At 37.6% G+C, this 26,447-nt stretch overlaps 1 protein-coding gene across 3 annotated transcripts in view; it reads right to left on the bottom strand.

The window, feature by feature from the left end:
- Window positions 1-14,296, bottom strand: part of PDLIM3 (PDZ and LIM domain 3) — a 32,793-nt gene extending 18,497 nt beyond the window's left edge. The window contains exons 1-3 of one of the 3 annotated variants that reach the window (XM_026697888.2): window positions 13,318-14,296; window positions 1,687-1,838; window positions 496-580 (exon numbers count right to left, since the gene is read on the bottom strand). In XM_026697888.2, the coding sequence (XP_026553673.1) occupies window positions 496-580; window positions 1,687-1,838; window positions 13,318-13,410 (330 nt within the window). In that variant the 5' untranslated portion in view covers window positions 13,411-14,296. The remainder of the gene's footprint in view (window positions 1-495; window positions 581-1,686; window positions 1,839-13,317) is intronic. The other 2 variants (XM_026697887.2, XM_087936312.1) reach the window with 2 other exon arrangements.
- Between the last annotated feature and the right edge of the window lie 12,151 nt (window positions 14,297-26,447).

The following is a 26,447-nucleotide window of genomic DNA, read 5'->3' as shown; positions in this document are numbered from 1 at the left end:
ATAAAGTCTTGGGATCCACTGGTTAAGTGTTGTTGTCATATTAAATTATCAGTTAGTAGTGCAATGAAGTTACAATTGGTTGGTTAACAACCATTTCTGGCTAAGACTATTCAGAAAAATGAGTTCACTTACAATTGCAGTGTTTGCTTAATGACCATGAATTTGCTTAACATGTGAGGCGATCTGCTTAATAAACACTGCAAAAATGTCATAAAATCAGGTCCTGTCACATGAGGGTCTTGATTTAAGACTATGGTAACTTACAACCAAAAATCCAGTCCCAGTTGTGGTCATACGTTGAGAACTACCTGTACAAGTTGGTAAGTACCAACTAATTAAAAATAGAATAAGAGTATTGGTGTAAAAATCCAGTCAACCATTAGATGGCAGGGAAGCTATGCAGATAACTTTAGTGTTTTCCAGTGTTAAATGCCATTTAGTGGCTACCTGGATTCTTGCAGTCCAGACATAGCTGTAATTTGAATCAATTGCTACCTGTGGTTCAGCTTCCAAGTTTATTTTGAATGGATGTGGTCTGCCCTCTTCTGCTACTTGTGGAGACCACAATTTAGTCTCTGCCCTGTTGGATAAAAATGAAGAATGAATTAGGGAATCCAAAACATTTCACCATTTTTAGCATATCATAAGCATTTTATGAATTTATGTCATTACATAATGGGTCGACAGTTAATTGGGACTGAAGTTGAATACGCTACTGTCCACATTGACCAATATAGGTTTATGTTGGTAATTTGTACATTAAATCCCACATTAAAAAAATGGATAAATTTCAAATTGCAGTATTTTTAAAACTTATACTAGTAGAAAAAGAAAAGAAAAGAAAGACAAACCTATCAGTATCAGTGTTTATCTGCTATTGTCTAGAACAGTAAGCAACATATGGCATAAGAATGATAAACAAAAATTGTGAAAGACTAATTTGGCAATACTTTTTAAAAATAATCACAAAACAGGAAGGAACCTCATCCCTCAAACAGCTCTGTAAGGATAAGGATATGGAGAATGGAAAATTTCAAGCAATTAAAGCAATAACTCATATCAAAGCAAAACTAAATAAAATTCATTTGATATTATTATTATGGGGAAGACAACCACTGGTTGAGGAACTGGGTTCTTTGGAGTTAATAAGTAAAACAGTTTGCATCTGTATAGACAGCTGTTTTTTTCGCTCAAGAATTCTTTTGATACAGGTGTAATTTCAACCAAATACTTTTTTGTCTTCAACTTTAGTACATTTTTTTTAAAATTTTTTAGGATTAATTGCAATAAAAACATTGCAAGATATTAATCCTGATGCATAATCACAGAACATGATTTATTATATGCAAGGGTAAGCAAGCTGCTCATTTTTGTGGTGACAATAGCATAGTTATGCCATCAAAATTAGGTGACAAAGAAACCAATAATGGCAATTCATTTTTTTATTTTGAAAACCCAACAAAATCAGTTTATCAGCTTCATACACTTAGAAAAGATTTTCAAAAATCAGAACAATCCCAATCACTCCTATGACATAATTATATTACAGACTACTAAAGTGACTTTTTAAAAAGTCTGGGGGGGGGGGGGAATCCCTTGGGAAAAATGCATTCCTTCTTGACCTAGAGAATTCAAAGTCAGATTTCGGTACTGTGATCCTGAGCATGTAAGTCATGAAAGAATTACCTCTCAATTTTCAGAGAGAGCTGCTGGGCTGCTGCTTTAATTTTCTCCTGGGCATCATTGTGAGTCATATTCTCTGTGCTGTGACCATCAATAGCTATAATGATGTCACCGGGACACAGATTTGCCTGTGAAGCTTTACTTCCTGGTGTTATCTAAAAGAAAATCAGAATAAGTTTTAATGCAATTGTTTAGCAGGTATATGTCCGTTCACAGAATCTGTCTATCTGTCTGCTTGCCTGCCTTGACATGTTTTTGCAAGGTAAAAATTACACAATAACCGTTTCTGCCATTAACACTAGTCTCTTCTATTTACTCAAATTCCCTCATCTTACAAAGATTTAGACCAGTTTAGAATTGGTAATCAATCAGCAGATCCTGAAATGCTCAGAAAGCTCCAGGGGATGAAGAATTCACATTCCAATCAATAGAGGCAGTTAAAGGAAATGCACAAAGCATTTTCTGAACTACAGCCATGTCTGGGGAAGAAAAATGTTATAGGACAGAATACGATCTATGCATTTCGCTCAGCGTTTAAAAGAAGTGGGATTAAATCACCCAGTCAGAACACCATTTTAGTGCTGTAGATAGCCCGTCCCACGCTACTGCAAGCAATCCCAAATTTAAGACATTCACCTGATTTTCAGCAGCTACTGAAAATTAGAAAAACAGTAATAGCACTTAGACTTGTATACCACTTCATAATGCTTTACAGCACTTTCTAAGCAGTTTACAAGTCAGCGTATTGCCCTCAACAATCCGGGGCTTCATTTGACAGACCTCAGAAAATGTTCAGCTTGTTAAAGAAACAACCAGACTGTTTCTTGATTCAACAAAATTGTGACCAAGATCAGTTTTTATTTCTTGCTTGCTTATCATAGTGTGATTATTAAGCAAATAAAGGCATGACATAGCTAACATTCACAAGAATTGCTAAGGCTTAATATGGCCTTTATTCAATTTCAATTACTCTGGTGTATAAATCCTGCCATCCCACTATTATATTAATTGATAGCTTATATCATGAATGAACCATGGCACTGCAGCCTATCCAGTAAATGTTTTAGTAAATTCATATTTATCTAATGATTCTTATTAGAACTCTGATATCTCAAATAGAATTGAATTCAGATTAAACTACAGAATTACTTTAGTTGGTCCTATTTCAATAGCCTACATGCAGGAGTGCAGTAGATATTGGCTTTATTTCAAGTACTGGCTTGCAGATATTTATAATAATACTGATAAGCATTTAAACATTTGTATTAACTTGGTGGCCAAATTCTCATTTGTTCTTTCCTTCCTATAAATGGAAAAAACAAAAGATGCTGTGGATATCTGAAGATCTGCACAGAAACAAAATCAATTCTTATTTTGTCCATGATTTTACAAAAAGCTCTAGTTTAATTTTTATGGAGTTTAATCTATTTGTTCCTTGTATATTCTTTTTAGACTGTACCCTTTGTTTTCCAAATTACATGATTTACACTAAAAGTCTAAATTCATGCAGTGATTTGTTTGCTGCAGTGCTATCGGTAGCATACATTAATTAAGCCTGTATACCGGCAAAACACTTAAAAACATGTACAGAGGTAACAGACACTAGTGGTAGAACACAAATTACATGTATGAAAGTAATTTAATCCTAATCTAACCATATTTGGCATCAATGAGAACATTAGGAGGGTGGGAAAGTAGGGCCTGTTGTATCAAAGAATACATTCTGCCATAAACATAACACAAACCAATCTAGATGGATTCAGTAGTCACTGAAAGCCTTAACTTTCATGATTGTCTCTCATTTATTTCTAAAGATGAACAAACAAACTGCCAACAATTTATCACACTCCATTTCATGATATTAATATGCCATAGTTTAAATATGTGCTCTGTGAAGAACTTACCTTTGCTGATCCTAAATATTGGTATTATATTAGCAAATAACTTATTTAACTTTTTTCTACATAACTTGTCCCATTCATATTTGCTTCTCGCCTTATTTTCTCGCTTTTTCCAAAACATTTAAGTTATTGCAATACAGTATCTTTGCACTGTAGCTAAATTGCTTCAGCTCTTTGATAATTTTGTTTATCCTTTTCTAGTCTATGGTTATTTTAAGACATAATAATCATAACTATAGAGAGTTTCCCACGGTAATCACAGTGTTTGTACTAAAGCATTAGGACATAACCCTTAAAAAAAAACGATTTAATTTTCTGATATCCTTTGTTAAGAAAAAAAAGGGAGAATGAAGAACTTTCCAGGTGATCAGAGATTTTATAAAGTAGATCGTTCAGCTGCTAAGAGATTTACTTAAGTTCAGAGGACTACAGACATGTTATACAAGGTAGTGTACTCTGTGGGCAAGAACCATTTCTAATCTTAAGCCTCTGACTTTTAAGAGAACTCAGAAACTGGACACAAATACATTCTAGATATGATAAAGATAGTAAGACAGAATAAAGAACTTTATGAATTAGATAAAATCTTAACAGGTCCTGAGGAGAGGATGATTAAAAAATTATTTGGTTATTTACTAGGAGTGAAATTAGAAGAAGAACAAGTTAAAGAAACAATGATTGCTTGGGGGAAAAAACTTTGGATATGGGATAGATTTAGAAAAATGGCAAAAACTATGGACTAGAAACTGTAAACTAACAATGTCGACAGCATATAAAAAGAATTTGTATAAGATGTTTTACAGGTGGCATTTACCCTGCAAGAATAGCAAGGGTGTTCAAGGATAAATCGGTGAAGTGTTGGAAATGTCATCAGACACCTGGATCACATTACCATATGTGGTGGACATGTGCAGAAGCTAAAAGATGCCAGATTAAAATACACACATGGCTGGAAAAAAATGACAAAACAGCATATAGATTTAAAACCAGAGATATTTTTATTGGGAATTTTACCTGAACGTTACAACAGAGAATTGACATATTTGATTATTAATGTCTTAACTGCAGCTAGAATTATATTTTCTCAAAATTGGAAAAATAATAAAATTCTGATAGACGAGGAGGTGATTAAGAAAATAATGGAATGGGTAGAAATGAATAGATTAACATTAGCAATTAGAGAGCAAGAAGAAAAACAGTACTTTTAAGATATGGGATTTATTTTACCAATGGTTAGATAGAAAAGTAGGAAACTGAAGTATAATACAATGGCATGTTATAATGGATTATTTTGGAATAATTATAATAGGAATTAAAATTAGTATGACCTGAGATTTGCTCTAAAGGATCATGCGGATTTGAAATCAAAGTCTAATGATGATGTAATCATAATGTAACATGATATGAAAAGTTGACTAAGGTAATATGTAAATTTAAATCTAAGAGGAAAAGACTATAGATATTGTGCACAAGAAACATGTACCAACCGACACTGATTAATTGAAAGGTTTTATTTTTTGTTTCATGTTTATGTTTGTCTAAGTTTGTTGTTAAAAATAAAAAAACTTTATAAAAAAAAGAAATTAGACACAGACTTTAGCAAATCAAGTCATAACTTCTCAATTTGGATATTATGAGAATTTGTTTAGGAAACCAGAATGTCTTGGTGCACGTTCTAATTCAAATAAACCCATGCATTTGAACTGGGTGAGTGTTCAAAATGATCTTTCATTTCAAAATTCTCTGAGGTTACAGGAGAAAGATTTTTTTTTTTAAGTATGGTAATAAGAAAGTACAATCAAGTTGTAGCCTCAAGTAAAGCTGTTCAAAATAAAGTAGGAGCCTCTGAATTTATTCCTAAGCAGGTATTTAGATGTTAAGAGGGGCTTAGAAGTTTTTCTAGATTTTTAAAAATACATATTGGAAAATCAGCTTCTGCAAATTAGTCGTTAATTTTTTGATGACTAGCTTGGGACTAGCTTCTGCCAGGAACCCATTTGAATCTGTTTCTCTCCTACTCCAAGACAAAGTTCATTTCCCTGTGTTATGATCATTCCTTTTTAAAGGGCCTTTAAGAGTTCCAAGAATTTTTTTTGTGTTTGTTTCTTAAAGCAAATATGCATGGGAGCATTTCTGGCAAGCAGTACTGTCTACTTAAGTGAGGAGTCATTGCTCGGTTTTTCTGTAATTATAAACTTTTAGGAAGTTCCAAGCCAAATCTGATCTCTAGCAGGGTTGGGAAAACTGGTGCTTTCCATATTTTGAATGTCAAATCCCAGGATATATTTTTCTTTTTCTTTTGGTTTAGCCTTTGGTTAAACTGCAGGACAAAGTAGTGCTTCCACCTGGCATCTTAATTTGTCCAGGAGAATGTTTGGATACGAATTGGCAGCTGCCAACACCCATTTTACTTCACAATAACAGAGTTGAAAGAGATCTTGGAGGTCTTTTAGCCAAACCTCGAGCAGGAAATCCTGCTCTAGCAAGAAACCCGATACCATTTTAGAAAATGGTTGTTCAATCATTTTTTAAAAACCTCTCCCGTTGGAGCACCCACAACTTCTGGGGGCAAGTTGCTCCACTAATTAATCGTTCTGTCGCGAAATTTATCATCACTTCTAGGTTGGTTCTCGCCTTGATTAGTTTCCATGCAATGCTCCTTGTCCTACCTTCAGGTGCTTTGGAGAAAAGCCTGACTTCCTCTTCTTTTGCAGCCGGTTAGATATTGGAACACTGCTGTCATGTCACCTCTAGTCCTCCTTTTCATCAAAAGCTAGATGTACCCAATTCCTGCAACCATTCTTCACATGTTTTAGTTACCAGTTCCCTAATCGTCTTTGTTGCTCTTCTCTGCACTTTTTCTAGAGTCCCAACATCTTTTTTTATATACTGCATGCAATCTTCCAAGTGTGGTCTTATCAAGGCATTACAAAGTGGCATTAACACTTCCTGTGTTCCTGATTTGATCCCTATGTTAATGCAGCCTAGGACTGGGTTGACTTTTTTAGCATCTATAGCACACTGCTGGCTCATATTTAAATGGTTGTCCATAGGACTCCAGGATCCCTCTAGCAGTTACAACTATTGAGCCAGGTACCAGCTATACTATACCTGTGCATTAGGTTTTTCTTGCCAAAATGCAGATCCTTATTTTTCTCACTACTGATTTTAATTTTGTTAGGGCCCAGTGTTCAAGGTTGTCAAGAGCCTTCTGTATCTTGAGCCTATCTTCTAGAGTCTTGGCTATTCCTGCGAGCTTGGTGTCTGAAAAGTTGACGAGTTCCTTTTCTATTCGCTTACATAAATAATTGATGAAGATATTGAAAAATATCCCCAAAAGATCATGATCTTATTGCCAAGAACATGAAATCAAAATGTTCATTTTCAACTGCTTTCCATGTTTCCAAATAAAACACAAAACAGGTGCTTTTAGCTTAGGCAAGACCAAAGACAGCAATGTTACTATTTTAACCTTCCATTCTAACACTTTTGGTTTGCCCTATTATGGTGACAGCATGGTATCTCCAGCTAATTACTGGAGTCTTCTGGAGGCTTTTAAAAAAAAGTTATCTGTCATTGCTCTAGGAGGATGCATGACTAAGGCAGAGGTTTTTCAGAATATTTTTTTTTGTTAGTAATACTCTTTGAAAACAATGGCACTTACTTTCAAGAAAGCATTATCAGATCTGCTAGTCAATTTATTAAAAGCTTGCACGTTCTTGCTGCTAAGAAGTGAAGAAATGAAATATATTCTGGGTACTTTTGCACAGTGATAGCTTTAACTCTGAGAGACTTAACACCAGTCAACTTAGAAGGTATTCACTGAAATCATTTAATTGACTTCAATTGGCAATTGGCTTCAATAAAACTTGATCCAATAAACCTAGGTCCTCGGTTTTAGCATCAAGCAGTAAAGATGTTACAGTAATGGATTGGTCCGAAAATGTCTATAGGTATCAGAATGCATTTATGTTGGTCTTTTGAAAAATATTGCATCATTATGCAAACATGGAAACCACTGAAAACAGGTATTAATGGCAAGCAAACAATATTAATAAAACAACTGATGTTATCTTTACATGTGTTTTTCCTTGTACACATGACTTGCAGGCTGCTGAAGACCTCCCAAATAGCAATTAATAAATCTTCTCATGCAGCGACTTGTCCCATGGAAATCCAGAAAGTTTATTTTGCACTAATTTGCTATAAATGCAGCTGGCTCTTTTTTTTGTTAATATCACTTTAAATTTTACTGTGTACTATAAACAAATGCCAAGTAGAAGTCAGACATGGCTAAATATTTTTCCTGAGAGATAATGGGAAGTATTTTAATTCCATAAAAGGAAATTCAGCCCCAAAACACCACAATCTCTTCTATTGTTTTAAACGTAACCTTTGTTTCCTTTTTCCACGGTAGATGCCAAGTGTGCGTGTCAGAGCAGTTTAGGGGAGCCTCTGTGCATTTTACAGAGGTTAAACTATTTAGACAGAGAAACTTTCTGGGAAACCAACAGCCAATTATTTAGAATGCCATTTCATCTTTTTTGTGTTAGACTTTGTTTGGCAATCTCATGCGTATTTCCCCAGAAGCCAGCCACAGGAAGTTCAACTGGTATTATTCCAAAGTAGAAACAGAGGTTTAATTTAATTCAAATACAAAAAGAAAAGCTTTTGGGGCAGCTTTTTTGAAGTATGGCAAACCTTCACAGATGGCAATAATTCCTCACCTCTTTAAAGACTACTTGTATAAATTGCTGTTCTGCAAATAAGTAGGGGACCCTTTTATAAGATAATACTATTTGGTGAAATTAAAATGGTAAGATAAATGTTATCAAAAGTTTGGGAATGTTTCAGCTTTATTTTATTGATAAATATACTATTCATCTGTTACTATTTTTTCAAAAATTCATTTCATAAAAGCTGCTAGTTAAGATTAGAGTTTATGCTTGACTTTTCTACAGGACCAGGTAGAATATAAAGTTAAATACAGTATTAGAAAAAAATATTTGTTTCTCATTTTTTAATACCAGAGTTCCTCAGATTTGTGACCAATTAAAAATTACCTAGTGAGGTGGGAAAATGACAATCCAACATATCAGTATCAGACTATTGATACACGTTAGACATTGCCTTAATAAAAACAAGCATACAAAACTGTAGATAAAGGCTAAAGAACAAAAGAGATGTTAATATTGAGGAATCTTGTCTGGATTGTGACTTTCCCCAAAGTCTTGGGACTACAATTCTCTGATTTACCAGTTTTGATCATTCTAATAACAGCTATAATTTATTTTCCAGCGAACTTTATATCAAGATCAAGATAACAAATGAGATATGCATTTTTGAATTTGGTCATCTGTTGAGATATGGGTTAAACAGGTCAGTGTGCCAAATTGAAGATGATATTGCAGTGATGTTTCTGGGTTGGCCCAAAAGATTAAGGGAAAAGTGGTCAATAAAACCATTGCAAAGTTATTTAAAACATTTCAATACCATGGGTCATGCCACACATTTGCAGTCAGGGTACAACATTAAATACATTCTATACAATTAAAAAGATGATTAAAATTAATGAAACAAAGCATATCAAATAAAGCAGTAGACAGGATTTGTGGTACTTGAGATCCATATGCCAAAATAAGAAAGTTTCTAACATGTGAATCAGAGGTGATATTCAGCAGGTTCTGACCACTTCTGGAGAACCGGTAGCAGAAATTTTGAGTAGTTCTGATAACTGGCAAATATCACCTCTGACTGGCCCCACCCCCATCTATTCCTGCCTCCCGAGTCCCAGCTGATTGGCTGGGTCTTCTTTTGTTCCCCTGCACAGGAGAACGGAGCTGGAAAGCTGGTTAGTGGGGTGGGGAAGGAATGGGGATTTTACAGTATCCTTCCCCTGCCACATCCACAAAGCCACGTCCACAGATAGTAAATTTTTTTGAATCCCACCACTGATGTGTATCAATTCTGAAGCAAGGTTAGCACATGCTTTTTATCTCTGGGGAATGTGCTTCACAGAACAGATGCCAACATGGCTAGGTGGCCTAATGGTGAAGATGCTTGCCCTCCACTTGAAAGGTTGAGAGTTCAATCATAGGTAGCAGCAGATTTTTCTTTCTTAGGGTGAAAAGAAAAAAATATGTGCCACAAAGGGGATCCACCAAGTAAACACTCAGCTTCATCCAGTCGCCCCAACCCTATTCTGAATTAAGGGATTACAGGTTCATAAAAAGGGTTTTGTTTCGTTTTTAACCAGTGGATGCCAATATAAAAAAGGCTCTTCTTGGTAGATGCCCAACAAATATTCACCACCAGGACAAATTCCATTGATAATCTGATGAACAGACTCCTGTAGGAAAAAGTATTCTCTCAGGAACCTTAGTCCCAAGGAATTTAGGTCCTTATATGTAGAAGCAGCTTGTGGAACTTTTTCAGTAAAGGTGTTATTATATTCCAGGAATCAGGCACTCTGCAAAATTACCAGTAGCAGTTTATCATGGTGCTCTTTCAGCCTCATAAATGAACCCATAAATAAATGACCTGCTTTTTTTACAATCACTTTTTATCACCTGGAGGACATAAATGGAAAGCTGTATTTCTATATTGGGTGCAAAATAGGAGCCTTACCTCATTAAGTAGATTAGTTTCTGCACTAATTAAAGAGAATGAATGGAATGCACCTTTCTTCTACTCTCGGCCCACTTTCTCACCTGCCTGCCTGCAACTTCGGTTCTCTATGGCCGACAGGTAAAATTAAGATCAGTTTGAACTCTTGATATTTTCTCCCTATCTGAAAAGTAGGGTCAGCTGATCCAATGGGAATACCTCCTGAATCAGCTTCATCAATATATATTTTTCTTAAACGAACCAAAACATATTCTGGAGTTTTCTGTCCCACTTTTGAATTGGTTGCCAGAATGTGCCTAGAAGTCAATTGGAAAAGGGACAGAAGCCAACATTCCAGTAGATATTCCCCCTCATTTCATCTGTCGAGCTGTTTCTATTCCCATGAGGGCTTGTCTTGTTTTGGGATAGGTGACCAAACTTTAAGAGTACTAGGACTCTGGATGCTTCACATTGCCATGATTTATTTTACCAAGGTAGTTACAAAGTTACTAATTAAGGTGACTTAATTAAGGTAGTTACTAATTAATGATAACCTCATTAGAGGAATTCTGAGTCTGCAGACACAGACCTTCTCTTCCCCTATTTTTTTTTTCCTGAGCAGGTGTGCATCCTTCCAATCAAAGTACCAAAATGCAGAAAGATGGCATTTTTAATTTCTAAAAACTCTGTAGGGCCTTCTTGGGGCCTATGGGCTTTGTCTAAATAAGGATGGTTGCTGCAACTCCTTGATTTAATTTTCTTCATGTGTTTAACCAAATAAACTTAGAAAGGGCCGGGGAAGGACCTGAAGGTAACCTGGAAGCGTCTGCAGACACACAGAGAACAAATATAGGCTATACCCAATGTTTCTCAACTTTAAAATGTGTGGACTTCAACTCTCAAAAACCTTCAGCCAAAAACACAGAACTATACTGAAGAAGCTCAGAGAGTACCTCTGTCACATTCAGAAGAAGCAGGGTGACTTATATTAGGCAGTACAAATTGTATAGCATATACATTTAACTCTGCCTCCCAATCTTCTGCTGCCAGTCTCAGTATCTGGAGTTTTAAACAGATGCCTTTTTGCCTGGGGTGGGGTGGAAGCTGAAATTGCCTAATGACAAGCCTGACCTTATGCATTTCTCTCTGCACTGCCTGGAGCCTGCCTGTGCCTCTTATTTGTTGTGTGTATGTATGTGGATGAGACATTAAAAAAAACCCTCACATTATATCAATCTGGACAGCCCCATTTAATTATTAACTGGGGGAAGGCAAATTTTAAAGGGACTAGAAATCAGCCACATTTCTAGTTCATGAAAGCCCTGAAATGCTTGGACATCCCATGTTATCAGTTGCAGTAAAAGGAGAACTACAGAGTCAGTGTTGTGTTAGTCTATAGTAGCCAGGAATCTGGAGGGATCTGGTTAGTGGGAAGAGAAGGCAGGAAAAAGGACAGGCAAGCCCTCAATATTTTATTACAGGCATTACTAATGCGGGAGGAAGAGGTGTGTTTATATATATGATAAAGAATTTCTCACTCATACAGGGAAGTTACAGTGGGAAAAGGTATTACTTTTTCTTTTTCTCTATTGTACAGATTTATCTAAGCATAGCAAGCAAGGCAAAAGAAGAGAAATCCTGCATAGAATAGGCAGCTACAATCAAACCTAAACTCACTTCTCCCCATGTTCAGTACTCTCAGGCCTGAAAAGCACAATGATCTATTCCAAGTTGGCAACTGCCCCATACAAAATAAACTCTTAAAGGGTATGGAGTTGCACTTCAACACAGTCACAATCTAATTTTGATCCCCAACATTAAGGTGACAGCACATAGTGCAGTGTTACCCTCCTAGTCTCCTCACTTGGACAATGTAAGAAGTTCAGCTAAATTTGCACTCTTAAAGCTACTTATAGGAGTAAACCCTCCCCTCTTGTATTTGACATGAGGCACATTAAAACAGGACTTGATTTACATTTATATTTTTGTATCCAATCTTTATTACTTTTACAAATAACTTAAGGCTGCAAACATATCCAACAGCACTTATTCCTATTTTCCCCACAACAACCCTGTGAGGTGAGTTGGGCTGAGAGTGAGTGACTGGCCCAAAGTCACCCAGTTGGCTTTCATAGTTAAGATGGGATTTAAACTCAGTCTCTCTCACTTACTCACCTGGTGCAGAGTTTTCACATTTAGCAAGCATATCTGCATTGCAATGCTACATGGCTCAAATTGCCATCAACCCAGGCCAAATAGGTTTCTTTTCAGTTTCCCCCTGTCCAAAAACAATTCCCTGCATTTCCTGTATTTGCAAGGTAAACACCATTTTTGTATGCTAAGGTATGGATCACTGCTTCCAAACTTTAATAATACATAAGTATTATTTAAAGCAAAGCAGAAGGCATTGCTTCATCCTTACAACGTTCTGCAAATGTAAATAGTTTCGCAATAAAAATGCAAACTCAGATAGCAAAAGGGAGTCCCGATCTTAAGCTACCAGACTATTCTGAATCCTTTCTTCCAAAGGATTTTATTTGAGGAAGGTTAAAGTAGGACTGATCTCTCGCTTTCAGTTCAGTGTTGGAAAAACTCATTCTCACAAGTGCAGGGAAAAGAATACCAAGATGGGGATATTCAGAAATATCTACAAAATACTTAAGTTTATCTGCATTAGGACCAGCTGATTCCAACTTTCTTAATCTGTAAACCATGGTTTACAAATTCTCATTGTGCCTGACCCAGACTTACTCTCCGCACTACAAATCAGACCTTGGTAACATAATATACCGGTACTTCTGGTGAACAGAAAACCCCCCCAAATCACCAGAGTTTCATCACAGATAAAGTGGTCACAAGTGGATTACAAACGAGAGGATGGCCAAATTACGTTTTGCCACACAAATGTCCTCTCCCAAAGTTACCCGGAAGAATGCCAAGTCCCTTCCCTTTTCAACTTTTCAACTTTGTCAACCAGCTGCTGATAATCCATCCCTCTTTCTTTAAAGCAAAGCACCTGCAGCAAACCCAATCCGAACCATTATTTGGGACATAAAATACGGAGGCCACCTACACGCACCCCCTTTTCAAAAGGAAAATCGAAGAGCCGCGATCGGAAAGGACGTACCCGGGTTATAATTAATGGCTGGTTAAAATCGATGCCTCCCGACAGCCTGAAGCCCCAAGGCGGAGGTCCGGGAAGAAGCACGTTTTGTGGCATGTTTGCGGCTACTTTGCGGGCCGGGGGGGGGAAAGCTATGTCCCGCGGACTCTAGCTCTGCTCCTAAGGGCGGCTTCGCTGTTGCGATCGAGAGTTCCCGGCGCTCAGCTTCGCTCTGGCTCGCCGCACAATCCCCTTTGCTCCTTCCGGCGACGAGAACACCTCTTATCTGTTCTTGGCTGACGTCAGCAGGCCCGCGTCCCCTCCGCCCCGAGCAGGAGGGCCAACTTTGGTCAACGAAGGGCCGGGCTGGAAAACTCGCTCGCAGGCTGCGTGCTTGGCCGCTTCCCGGGAGTCTTCCCCCGGCTGCGCTCTCGCAGCTTCGAGTTACAAGCCTCCTCCGATTTTAGCTCTGCCTTCAGCCTGCCGGGCGGTGAGGTTTCTCCCCCTGAGCGGCTTCCGCCTTAGAGCCCGACGTTTCTGGAAGGGACAAGATTATAAACACTCTGGGAAGAAAGAAAAAAACAAATATGGGGCGTCGCTTAACCCGTAATAAAGGCCGTAGGGTCCACCTGCCTCGCTTTCTCCGGCTTTTCTTTATTTAGTTGGATTCCCCTCCCAGTTCAAAATTGAAAGCTCCTCGGGGCAGGGTGTTCTTTTTGAAGTTTATGAAGATCAGACGTATAGCTGGTATTCCCAGCATGAATCCTTCGCGAATGGGCAATTCGATCAAGCACTTATTTCTTCTTAAATTAAAACCACCAACGTCTGCCTTCCAACAGATGTTAAGATTTATTCATGTGATCTAAACTTGTTTACTCAGCCCCTTGGGCAAAATGGAACCTCCTCAGCTTTTATCCCATGTGGCTCTATCCTCCTTTTGAGGATTTTGGTGGGGAGATAAATTTAGGGTTGCCAGATGGTCTGAATGTCACTCTCGCCAGCTTCAGCCAATCTGATAAAAGATTTAAGGATTTGCACCCCAAAACGTCTGGTAGGCAGTAAATAGCTTGTCGAGAAGTTGATTGTCTAATTCTTCCCACCCCAATCTGCAGTTGTGTAGGTGCTTACATGAGAGTAATCCCCATTCAATTACAATATGCAAAATATCAAATTATGGCAAATCCATTCTACCACTGGATCTGGACATGATACTTGTTGAAATTAGCCTAATATTTAATGAGTTAGGCTTGGAGAAAATCAGTGTAATGTAGAGTTCATGCTGGTTTGGTTATATTCATACTGAGATGCTAAACAAAAGTGCTTAAAGATCTAATTTTCCATTTGAATGTAGACAGGTTTATTCAACCACATTATGTCCAATCCTCAAAGGCAGGGTTCCAAACAAGGTTTACTTGTGGTTAACTCATCTTTGCTTCGATTTATTCATATCTAGAAATTAACTTTTTGTGAATTTTTTCTTCAAGCCTTTGGTAACAGGTGCCCAAGGAAAATAGGAACAGAAGAAGACACAGAGCTATAATAAGCACTCCACCTCTGTGTTTGATGGAGTCATTTTTAAAAAAAAACTTCAAAGGGACATCCGCAGGGATGGGCAAAAAGCCAAAGTGGCAGTTATAAATACATGATTGAAGCACAACCCTCTAGCCGTGTGTGCAACTGTCATCTTTTTTGAATTTTCCTGGGGTGGTTCTGGGAAGTAACAGCTGGCCACACTCAAGTATCCCACCCTGAGTTGGGATACTTAGAGTAGGTGATCCCAGCAAATGGATACCACATTGATTTTTCTGGCTTGGATCATGGACTTCATACTAGATAAATCTCCAAAGATTAGATGTATAATGATCATAACACAGTGCCTGAGAAGATTTGTATTGGAGACCTTCTAATCCACCTCCTAATGAAGCAAGGAGGATACACTGGGATGTCAAACTCACGCCTTTGTGTCACGTGACATCGTGACTTTCCCCCCATTTGCTAAACTGGGTGTGGCCAGTGCATGATGCATCTGGCCTGCAGGCCACGAGTTTGACAGGGCTGTGCTAGATGCAAGCACATGAGCAGTCTCCTTATGATCCTCAGCAGCTAATGTTCAGGTTTATTGAGTTATAAAATTTTGTAAAATAGAAAAGTAAATAGAAAAGCAGTGGGGAGGAAAAGGAAAGAGAAGTGAGGAAGGATAAGAAAAAAAGAAAAGAAAAAGATTGACTTCTGATTCTCTGTTGCAGTAAAAGAAGGCATTAACATCAAATCACAACTTTTTGCTTTTTTATAATAATATGAACCAGCCATTTCTGTAAGGATCTCTATCAATCTACTTGGTAAAACCCAAAATCAAAGTTTCATTCTTTTCCACTTCAAGCATGAAGTTCAGAAGTGGTCTCCAAGTGGAAACATCTCAGCAGCCAATGTTGTGCAACTTTCTGACTGGCCTTTTTGTACACTTTCTTTTGTTATGTTTATTTCAATCTAAAGGAAAAAAAAAGGTACTCTAGGTCAGTTCTGATCGGAGTGACTGTAAGTCCTCTAAGTTAAATGACCCCTAAAGCCACATCTGTTGATAGCTAACTAGTACAAACCAAAATTATTTGTATGTACAATGATGACCTGATATGTTCAATGTGGCCATTTATGTCATTGGAATTTATACATCTCAGTCTTTTGCGTAATGTTAAATAGAATCAGCTAATTATGGCTGATTAAATAGTTAAATCAGAGTTTACTATGATATGTGAACCCACTTTCTATGTGCTCTAACACAATGGGAAATTATTTAAATGTTATCGTTAGCTTTTATGCCTTCACTAAACAGCTAGTGTGTTGCTTTCTGAAGTCTTTTATGACGATCCTGGTTAATTTATGAAGAGCGAAAATAGCTATTTTGATTGAAATAACATCTTCTCAAAAATGAGATAGGATTTGTCACTGGTTGGCACGGACTTTAAAAGATTCTGGCTGAGTGATCAGCTGATATGATTCAAGTCTGGATAACATTTTCACTTATTTCCCTGGAGAGTTGGTTTAATCCTTCACGGTTGCTCGACCAAGGTTGACCATATTTCTTAGTTCTTAACAAACAGTAGCAGCTGCAGGACAAATATGGTGGTATGTCTTCTGTCTATATGTGGGATGCAAGCCAACACTTGAGCAGTTACAGAATCTGGTTAGACATATTGAAACTTTTGCCTGAGTTGGCAGATACAGTGATTTAGATTGTGGTAGACAAAGCAAATAGTTCCACCCTCCTTTGTCTAACCTGTGCAGGATCTGTGTGCAGTCTCTTTGGTAAAAGAGGTAGTGAATGACAATAATTTTCTAAAATGTAGTTTTACTTCAAAGGTCCCTGACACAGGATAAACATAGTTTTATCTGTCCTTGATGTATATATATGTCCTTGATTCATATATATATGAAACAGGTATTTTAACAATTTGTCATAACTGAGAAGAAATTGGGAAGTTACTGAAAGGCCATATATTTTGATGATCTCAATTGTGGGTTCCAATTGCTGCTATGTTATTTGTTTTTTGAATGTGATATTTGTCATGCACTTTAGGGAAATTTAAATGATGTTTGTATGCTTGTGCATATTCAAACATTTGTTCTTCAACTTGTGTCCTTAAAAACAAACCAGCTGTTTCCTGTCTTCTGGGAAGCAATTAGAAGTTTTTATGGCAACAATCATGCTGTGGTTTCTTTTGTATATTGAGTTTTTCTATATATCATATGAAAAAATAAAAACAGAAAAAAATACATTCCTTCCATATTATTCCAAATAGTTTTTTGCATATATGTTGTAAATTAAATTAGTAACATTTAAATTAGTGTAGTTAGCCATTTTAAAAGTTGGACATTAAACCCATGTGCAACACAGATTTCTAAGTAATCCTTAATTGTGACTCCTAGCACTAAAAAGTTTGTTCAGAAAGAATAATAAATTGTGCAAACCAATCATATTTGTTTTCTTATTAGTTTCTAAACTATTATATAAATGAATAGAAAATGGACATTAAAAAAGGTCCACCAAAATAAAACAAATATGTAAAATAATTTATGTCAAAAAAAAGAAAAAAGGAGCAAGAGAGAAGCAGAAAAAAGAGCCACTGTATCACAGGGCCAAAGAATCAATGTTGCCTTTTGAGCATCATATCTTTAAGTACTAGCTAAACCCATCAATTTGTTCCTGAAATCATCCAATAGTACAAAATAGTATTTTTGTATATTATTCTGGAATTTATCATAAGTTTATAGAAATATGTAGACGACATAATGGTTTTCTTTGATGGTCTTCATTCCTTTCATTTCTTGATGCTTATTCTTTGTTGTTGTTCCATGCCTTCCTGCAGTTTTACTAGTATATTCCAACAGGGTGATGTGGAATATGTTAAATGATTCTGAAGTATTGTAAGTTTGGTGGCTATGTTTACATTGAAAATAAATTTTAAGATAGTATTGTATGGAGCTGTGATGGTTATAAAAGACAGGATGATGGTCACTACAGGGTGACTGAAGCGCCAGCCCTTTTGCGGGTCTGTCAGAGTCTCAGGCACAGAATGGGTGGGGTTGTACTGATGCTGCTTTGGCCTCCTTAACTTCCTTGCACCCCTACCTGACACTATTATTCAAACCAGAATGGCAGATTGGAAAAGTATAATGTGCATCAAGAATAGAATTGATGTCCCAATGTCCCAACAACGGGATTAAATAACTGGGAAGAGTTACAGCTGAATGAGTTCATTATTAATTTTAAAAAGTAATTGTTTTGTCACACCAGCTATTAGGGAATCGCATTTGCTTCATCAGATTAATGGAGGAATTCCTTGTAAAAACTTTTATCCATTTGAAGGACAGAGGAAAGAGGAAGGCAGTTCTGTGGATTGCTTGAGGAGCCAGGAGGCACAGAAACAAAACTGCTTGATGTTTTTAAACAGAATAGTAAACTCTGGCTTGACTGACAATAGTTCTCTTTGGATCATGCGTATTACTACACAATATAAGCGATGGACATTGACCCTGCCTGGGTCCTCCTGCTGGCCCTTCCTTTCTAGCTTTTACTGCTCCTTTGTTCTCTTCTGTCTGCAGTGAGATTGTGTGAAATAAATGAAAGATGATGTCATGGTACTCTTGTTAAAGAAGACAAACACATCACTTGAAAAAGCATGTTAGTGTGTGTCCACCTTCAATACATGGGGAAGATACCAGAGTCTGCCGCTTGAAATGCCATGTAACATGTATGCTTATGAGATAATACCAGAACCTGATGTATTTTTAAAAAGAAATTTCTAGTTAAGTAAGGATGCCACATAAAAATGCTTGTTACTCTTCTATGAATAGTAATGTGCAAACAAGAAAAGGCTGCACATGTAAATTACTTCAGGGAAGGATAAAATACAAACATGTAGATGTGGGGCTGGCTCAAAAAATTGGGAAATAAAAGCTCAAAGTGCTGTTGGTTTTTTTTTTCTGATTACATCCTTAAAATGTGAAAATGGTTCACTTTTAGTCATTGAAAAGGGTGTTGGCTAAGGAGGCTATTGTGAAACATCCCAAAAATGCAAAAAAATATGGGCAAGAATGCACACTATGTTTGAACTTGTCTATATGCTATTGCATTGGTACTGTATTCATTGTACAAGTACAGCATTGTCAACATTAAGCCCTTTGCAAACTTATATCTTCATTTAACTGTTTCTTCAATCTTTCAGTGGATGTTTATGGCAAAGATAAATGCTTCGTTTTTCTACCAGATCAGGTTCTGCTTCTCCAATTAATTTGTTGTTCTATATAGCTTTCCTAAGAATGATTAGCTTAAATATGTCTTTCCCAGAAAACTAAAATATCATTTTCCTACTTGTTTTAATATCCTTGAATTAAACAGTCACTGTTTTTGTGGAGAGAATGTATTATAACAAATGTAATTATCTATAGAAGCCAAAGTGGTTTCCATATACTTTAATCCATTTCATAACATTCTGCTTCAACTTTAGAATGCTTTTGTAAAGCATAAGTCTTATTTAAAAAGGTAAAAGTTCCCCTGACATACGTGCTAGTTGTTCCTGACTTTAGGGGGCGGTGCTTATCTCTGTTTCAAAGCCAAAGATGTCCAAAGATGTCTCTGTGGGCATGTGGCCAGCATGACTAAACGCCAAAGCAAAGGCGGTATTTCACAGGTTCTGACCAGTTCTGGAGAACCAGTAGTGGAAATTTTGAGTGGTTTGGAAAACTGGCAAATACCACCTCTGACTGGAGATTTTACAGTATCCTTCCCCTGCCATGCCCACCAAACCATGCCCACAGAACCGGTAGTAAAATTTTTTGAATCCCACCACTGTGCCAAAGGTGCATGGAATGCTGTCAATGTGGTCCCTATTTTTCTTCTTGCATTTTTATATGCTTTCAAATTGCTAGGTTGGCAGAAGTTGGGACAAATAACAGGAGCTCACTCTGTTATGCAATGCTAGGGATTCGAACTGTCAAACTGCCGACATTTCAGATTGACAAGCTCAGTGTCTTAGCCACTGAGCCACCATGTCCCCTAAGGCTTGTTTAGAGATTCCTAATATGTATTCTCTTTCTACTATAAAGAAATGTGAATTCTGAAATTAGACTCATTTGTTGGTTTAAAGGGGATGATAATGTCCATCTCAAAAGAGATTTAAAATGTTCTTACAGATCTAATACAGAAAAAGGAGGTGTCTATTGCTCTCCAGATATTTTGAACCCTACCCTCGAGACCATGTGGTCTAAATCTGCAAGATTTAAGGCTCATTTGGAGACCCATAGGAATACTCAGTGTACATTTGGAGTCAAAATAAATAAGTTATCCAGCTGCAGAATTTGCTGTTTTGTTTATGTTCCGAAAATGTCATTCTAATCTTATCTGCTTCTACAGAATTTATCCTAGTTTAATTGTCATGCTAACTGCAAAGTTTATTCATGGAAGATCTCTTGACATCTTAGAGGAGCAAAACATGGTTCCGCTCTGTATCTACTAGAGTAGGGGTATCAAACTCGAGGCCCATTGGCCAGATTTGGCCCATGGGGTGTTTAGATCTGGCCCACAGGATCACTCTGGAAATAGCGAAGGATTGGCCCTTGGTGCCTCTGCCAGTGAAAACAGAGCTTGGAAGGCTGCTCATGGCCCTCTTGGGCTCTGTTTGCATTGGTAGAGGGCCGCAGGACAATCCCCCCAGCCCCGCCTGGGCCACCACAGATGCCCCCTGATGTGAGTGATGTCAAGCTGGCCATGCCCACCCTGGCCACACCCACCCCAGGCATCCCCATCCGCTCCCCTGAGATCAAATACAATCTTGATGCAGCCCTCAAATTGAGTTTGACACTCCTGTACTAGTGTATCTTCCTGATGCAGGAAGTAACATCTACACCCCAGAAAATGCACAGGGCTTGCTCCTCAGAGTCTCAGCGTCTTCAGAGAAGATGTGAATGTGAACTAAATGACCTTTAAAAGACATGTAAAATGATGGGAAGGCAAATGTTTTTTGCTTCCAAGTGAGTTTAAAAAAAACAGGGATGAATCAAGGTCAATACAGTATAAGGGAAAAGAATCTTCAGTGAGTCTTTTAACAGATGGAGTCGCTTGACCCTCTGCTTGTATTCATCACTGTTTCACGTTACAATCTGTTGTGCTGGGACACAGCCTTCCCTGGAAGGCAAGCCAAGGATGAATAGTGAAATGACCGCACTGGGAAAGTGTAGCAATCTCTCTCAGTGAGTCACAGTCACTGAAAAGAGGAAGATATTTAAAGGACTGTAGGCAGCCAATAAAACTGGGCAAGGCACTAGATGAAGCTGAACTAAAATTTCCAGCAGATACATCACCCTGGCTAATGGTGAAGAATTTTGAGTTCAACACCCATTCTTCATGTGTCATGATTGGTAATCAACTGTGATGAAAGAATACTCAGATTTTGGTTCATTTTCAGAAGGTCCCTAGTATGGTCAGCAGCTTGACTACCATCACCCTTAATCATTTTTCCTTACACTTTGAAGAGTGTGAGGAAGCCATAGAGAGGCACTGCTGGTTTAAGAGTTACTATTTTGATCTCCCATGGTGTCCTGAATGTCACAGCCTTCTATGGCTTGAATTACTGCATAGATCAGTTTTAATATAAATTCAGAGCACTCAGTCTCTTGTTTTCATCCTTTATAGTTTCTTCTAGTATAATGTACTTTTCATACAGAGGAAGAAAACTCCAATGGAGATTGTTGGTCTTCTTGGCTACAGAAGACAGTTTGTAAATAAAATATTTACCACAAACCTTTATTAAGACAGGATAAGTTCTTTTGTGGCCTTCTGGTTGGCTTCAATATACTACCAGATTCCAGTCTCCCTTGGCTCCTTGGCTAGCTTTGGGGGAGCTGATTTTTCTCAGCCCAACCCATCTCATGGGGCGAGGAATGGGAGGAGAGAACACTATGTATACAACCTCAAGCTTCTGAGTGAAAACCAGGATCATTATAGAAACAAATAAGTTTAACTGATATCCCTTATGTTGAAAAGCAACCAGTGATTAATTTGGACAAATCTATTAATTTACTTTTGTGTATACTGAGGCTGGACCCATCAGTAATGATCATAATGGGAGCATGTGGCATTTATGGAGCGATTGGAGTATTCGAGCGATTGGAGCATTCAAACATATTGGTCTATCAGGTTCTTTCCAGCTGCAGAGATGAAAAGAAACTGCGTTCCATTAGGAATAGCTATTCTCTTGCCGCAGCCCTTTGGCTGGGATTCACTTTCCAAACAGAAGGTTTGGGGCTCCAACACATTTTTGTATCCAGAAAAGGAACCATGTAGCTGCCCTCTTGGTAATCCCATAACTATTCTGGAACAAAATGTACCGCTTGCTGTTGAAGTGTGCAGCATAAAAAAGAAATTTAACACAGGCTATGCTGTTTCTCAGTGACTGGACTGCAGTCTGAAGGCTATTTTATGCTACAGGAAACCTCTGAATAGCAGGACTTAGATTACACAGGGCACGACTGTATCAAGGATTATCGCAAGTCAGATTCCTATCATTCCACATTGAACATCTCTGTGTGAGACCTGCCTCTTCCCAGAACTCGGAGAAAGTGCAGAGTATTTCTTCATAACTGCTACCGTATGTGACTTCAATTTCATTCTTTTGGAACAGAAGTTTCATGTTGAGTTCAACTGTTTCATATGTACATAGGAAAGTGTATGTGTATGTGCCTGTAAAATTTAGCAATTTCCATTGAAGAAAATCTAGTGTTTATGATTGCAGGTAGTCCTCGACTTAATTGAGCCCCAAATTTCTGCTGCTAAGTGAGTTTTGCCCCATTTTACAACCTTTCTTGCAACAATTGTTAAGTGAATCACTGCAGTTGTTAAGTGAGTAACAGTTTTGAATCTTCCTTCCCCATTGACTTTGGCAGAAGGTTGCAAAAGGTAATCACATGACACCCCACTCCTGGGCACTGCAACACTCATAAATACGAGCCAGTTGCCAAGTCTCCGAATGTTGATCACATGACCTTGGGGGTGTGAAGGCTCGCAAGTTTGAAAAATGGTCATAAATCACTTTTTTCAGTAATGTTATCACTTTGAATGCTCATTAAAAGAATGGTTGTAACTTGAAGACGATCTGTATAGACCTTTTTTCCCATCCATGTTTTTATTCTGTTATGCACAACTATACAAAGCTTTCAGTAATATTTAGAGGAATCAGAAATGTGCCAAGAGTGCTTAAGGAACCTTCGGTAGATGTTCTAAGGACTCTTCACTTCAACCATAGGGTTAGTGATTGGTTTATGCTATTGTATAATAATTTCTCAAGTGCTCCTTGGACTGTTCTACTTCTCAATCTGTTTCAAGACATTGTTCAAATGCTGAAGCTTGATTTTAATGCTTCCTTTGTGTCTGAGGACTGTAAGAATTGCTTTAACTTTAGGGCTAGTTAGACAATTCTTAGGCATTGCTATCCTCAGAGTGGGAGGGTACTCAATCAATTCAATCTTTATTATGATTATAGACCAGCATCCCCAAAGACAGTCATTTGTGAGAAGCTGCTCCAACTGTACATGAAGATGCCTATACATGAAAGCATCTTCCTCATTTTCATTGGTTCTCCACTGGGAGCTCCTGAGGACAAAAAAGAGGCAACAAGTGGAAGGGCTCTTGAGTTATGGCATCTCGTTGTAAAAGGTTTTGCTTTCCCATGGGGACTTTTAATATCACTCACAGAAGACATATCCTCTTAATATTTTAAAACTGCTCTAGACTGATCATTGCAGCTCACGTTTCATCTAATGTCAGAACCGAAATCAAGAAAGATGTGGTGATTCTTTCAAGTGGAGTTCTTTATTGTTTCACATCTATGGAAAAAAATCTTGACAGACTGAGCACTCTGCTATCTACATTTACATATAGACTGTGAATTCTCACAACTGATAGTATTTCTTTGATTGAGTTGTCTCTTACTCCTCTTCAGTGTACTCCTTCCTTCCTGGGAATCCACTTCCTCACTACATTCAATTACATCTGATATGTTTTTATATAAAACTTTTTAAAAAAAGGTTATCAAGTATCCAATCCAGAGATGGGATTCAATTTTTTTTAACTACGGTTCTGTGGGCGTAGCTTGGCGGGCGTGGCAGGGGAAGGATACTGCAAAATCCCCATTCCCTCTCCACTCCTGGGGGAAGGTTATTGCAAAATCCCATTCTCTCCACACCCCACTAACCTGCTTTCCAGCTCCGTTCTCCTGTGCAGGGAAACAAAAGAAGACCCAGCCTATCAGCTGGGACTCGGGAGGCAGAGAATAGATGGGGGGGGGCAGTCACAGGTGGTCTTTGCCGGTTTTTCAAACTACTCAAAATTTCCACTACCGGTTCTCCAGAACTGGCCAGAACCTGCTGAATACCACCTCTGATCCGGTCACATATTATGCCGGCAAGTGATAACTAGTTGCTGAAAAGAAAATTAGGATTTATTTAAGAAATAAAACAAGATCTCATCTCACTGGAGAGGGCCAAACTAGAACTAAGGAGAAATTTACTGATAGAAAAATTGATCAGTGGAACAACTTGCCTCTAGAAGCTGTGGGTGCTCCAATATTGAAGGTTTTTAAAAAGAGACTGGACAACCATTTGCCTGAAATGATATAGTTTCCTGCTTGAGCAGGGGTTGGACTAGAAGACCATCAAGGTCCCTTCCAGTTTTGTTATTCTGTTGTACATATGACTGATACTAAGTTGGTGTATGTGTGTGTACACATTTGAATATTATACTCTGTGGTATCCATAGGATATAGTTTAAAAAGTCAAATGGCAGCTGCAATGCACATACAAACAGGTGGAACTTTAAGCTTAATGTTGTGGCCTTCATTTAGGATTTCTCTTACCTTGTGCTTTTTAAAAATGCAACTGGCTCAGGTTACCGATTAGTCTGAAGTATAATTCTGCTTTTCACATATAAACAAAAATGTTTTTTATCTAAAGAATAAATAACACTTTTACTCTCTCTGCCTAAACTTGAAACAGTTCTTAACTGGAGAGGCTCTGAAACCATTTCAATAGTATTGCTTCCCGTGTATTTGAGGCATGCAATTGATAGCCAGTTTTCAGGTCCTGGAAATATTTTTTGTTTTATGAGGTACAGTTAAATAGACTAAAATAGGCATCACTTAGAGGCACAATGCACATGAATATTATACAGATTTTATACACTATTCAGGAGATAAAAATTACCCAAAGTACATTTCAGTAGCTAGACATTTTTCTCTTTTTATCTCATGCTTTTGTATGTTATTTAATTCCAAGGCAGCTCTACTACATATCTGCAGCACCTCAAAGGGAGTTAAAAATAGCCTGACAGAAAGCAACTTGTGTAATGGGTTTTCTATCTTTAACTATTTCATTTCAGGTAATATGAAATAGGCCAGTTTATGCTGAATTATGCATAAAGCCATCCTGATAGTTAATTTCCCACTGTTAATTTCTTCATTGTCTAGCATTGAAGGGGACTTGGGCAATTTTAATGGCTGAAGCCCTTTGTTATAAATACAGATGGAAATCTATTACTTGATTGTGACTTTGAACCATGAGCACATATTTTCCAAATGATTACATCCTAAACTTTGAAAACTGCTGTTCTTTTCCCTTAAATTCTACTTCCAGGCCAAAAGTACCAGAACAAAGCAACTCTTCAAGTGTATTAACCACCAGAAGAAAAATAATTTTATTTTACTTGCTTTATATTTTTGAGGAATATGTAATATACAAATGCGAAAACCCACAGGATTAAAACCTAATTCATAACCTAATAGATCCCAAATAGTAAAATAATTCTGAAACAATAATTTAAAACACCTACTTGAAAAGATATGGTCTTACTTCCTTTGGTGAAGGATTAAGCTCAGCATGGTAGGAAGGATGTATTTCTACTGACAGGAGAAAGGCACAATGTCGATTGCTTAACAGCTGGATTTTAACAGGAAGGGTAAAGAATCATAGTGTTTGAGAGGGTCTTTAAATCTAAGCTCCTGAAGATTACAAGAAATCAAATTGAAGCATCCTGTGCAAATGGCTATCATAATCTCCAAGTATTTCATAAACAGAAGCTTACCATTTCCCCATGGAAGTGCTACTGTCAAAATATGGTGAGGAAGGATTCAAGAGGAATCTTCATTTCTACAATTGAAAGCCATGATTCTGTGTCCTGTATGAGACTGCAAGTCATGATCTTCTGTGAGGTATCCTTTCAGGACTCTCATATCTCCCCTAATTTTCTCAAGACCAAAATTACTCAATTTCCTCAATCTCTCTTCGTAGAAATTCACTTCTACCTCTTTTATCATCCTTGTTGCCATGTTCTGAACATGTTTCGATTTCTTCTGATTCCATTTTTAAAACTGTGGTACTGGACAGGTTCATATGTCTATTTCCCAACTGCTGTGGACCTACCCACTGCTCAACATTATGTTTGACCAGTGTACATGGGAAATTATATGTCTGTTGTGGCAATCTAAAAGTGCAGTTGTCTTCCTTGCACACTGCTAGCTCATAGTCAATTTGCAACCCAAGATTACCCAACTCCTTTATCTATAAATATTGTTGCCAAGCCAGCTATCCAGCACCTTATATTTGCATAT

Source organism: Pseudonaja textilis, chromosome 6 (assembly GCF_049901715.1).
Source record: "Pseudonaja textilis isolate UNSWEBS1 chromosome 6, rPseTex1.2, whole genome shotgun sequence".
In the NCBI taxonomy this organism is placed as follows: domain Eukaryota; kingdom Metazoa; phylum Chordata; class Lepidosauria; order Squamata; family Elapidae; genus Pseudonaja; species Pseudonaja textilis.
This window is presented reverse-complemented; position numbering and strand designations above follow the sequence as displayed.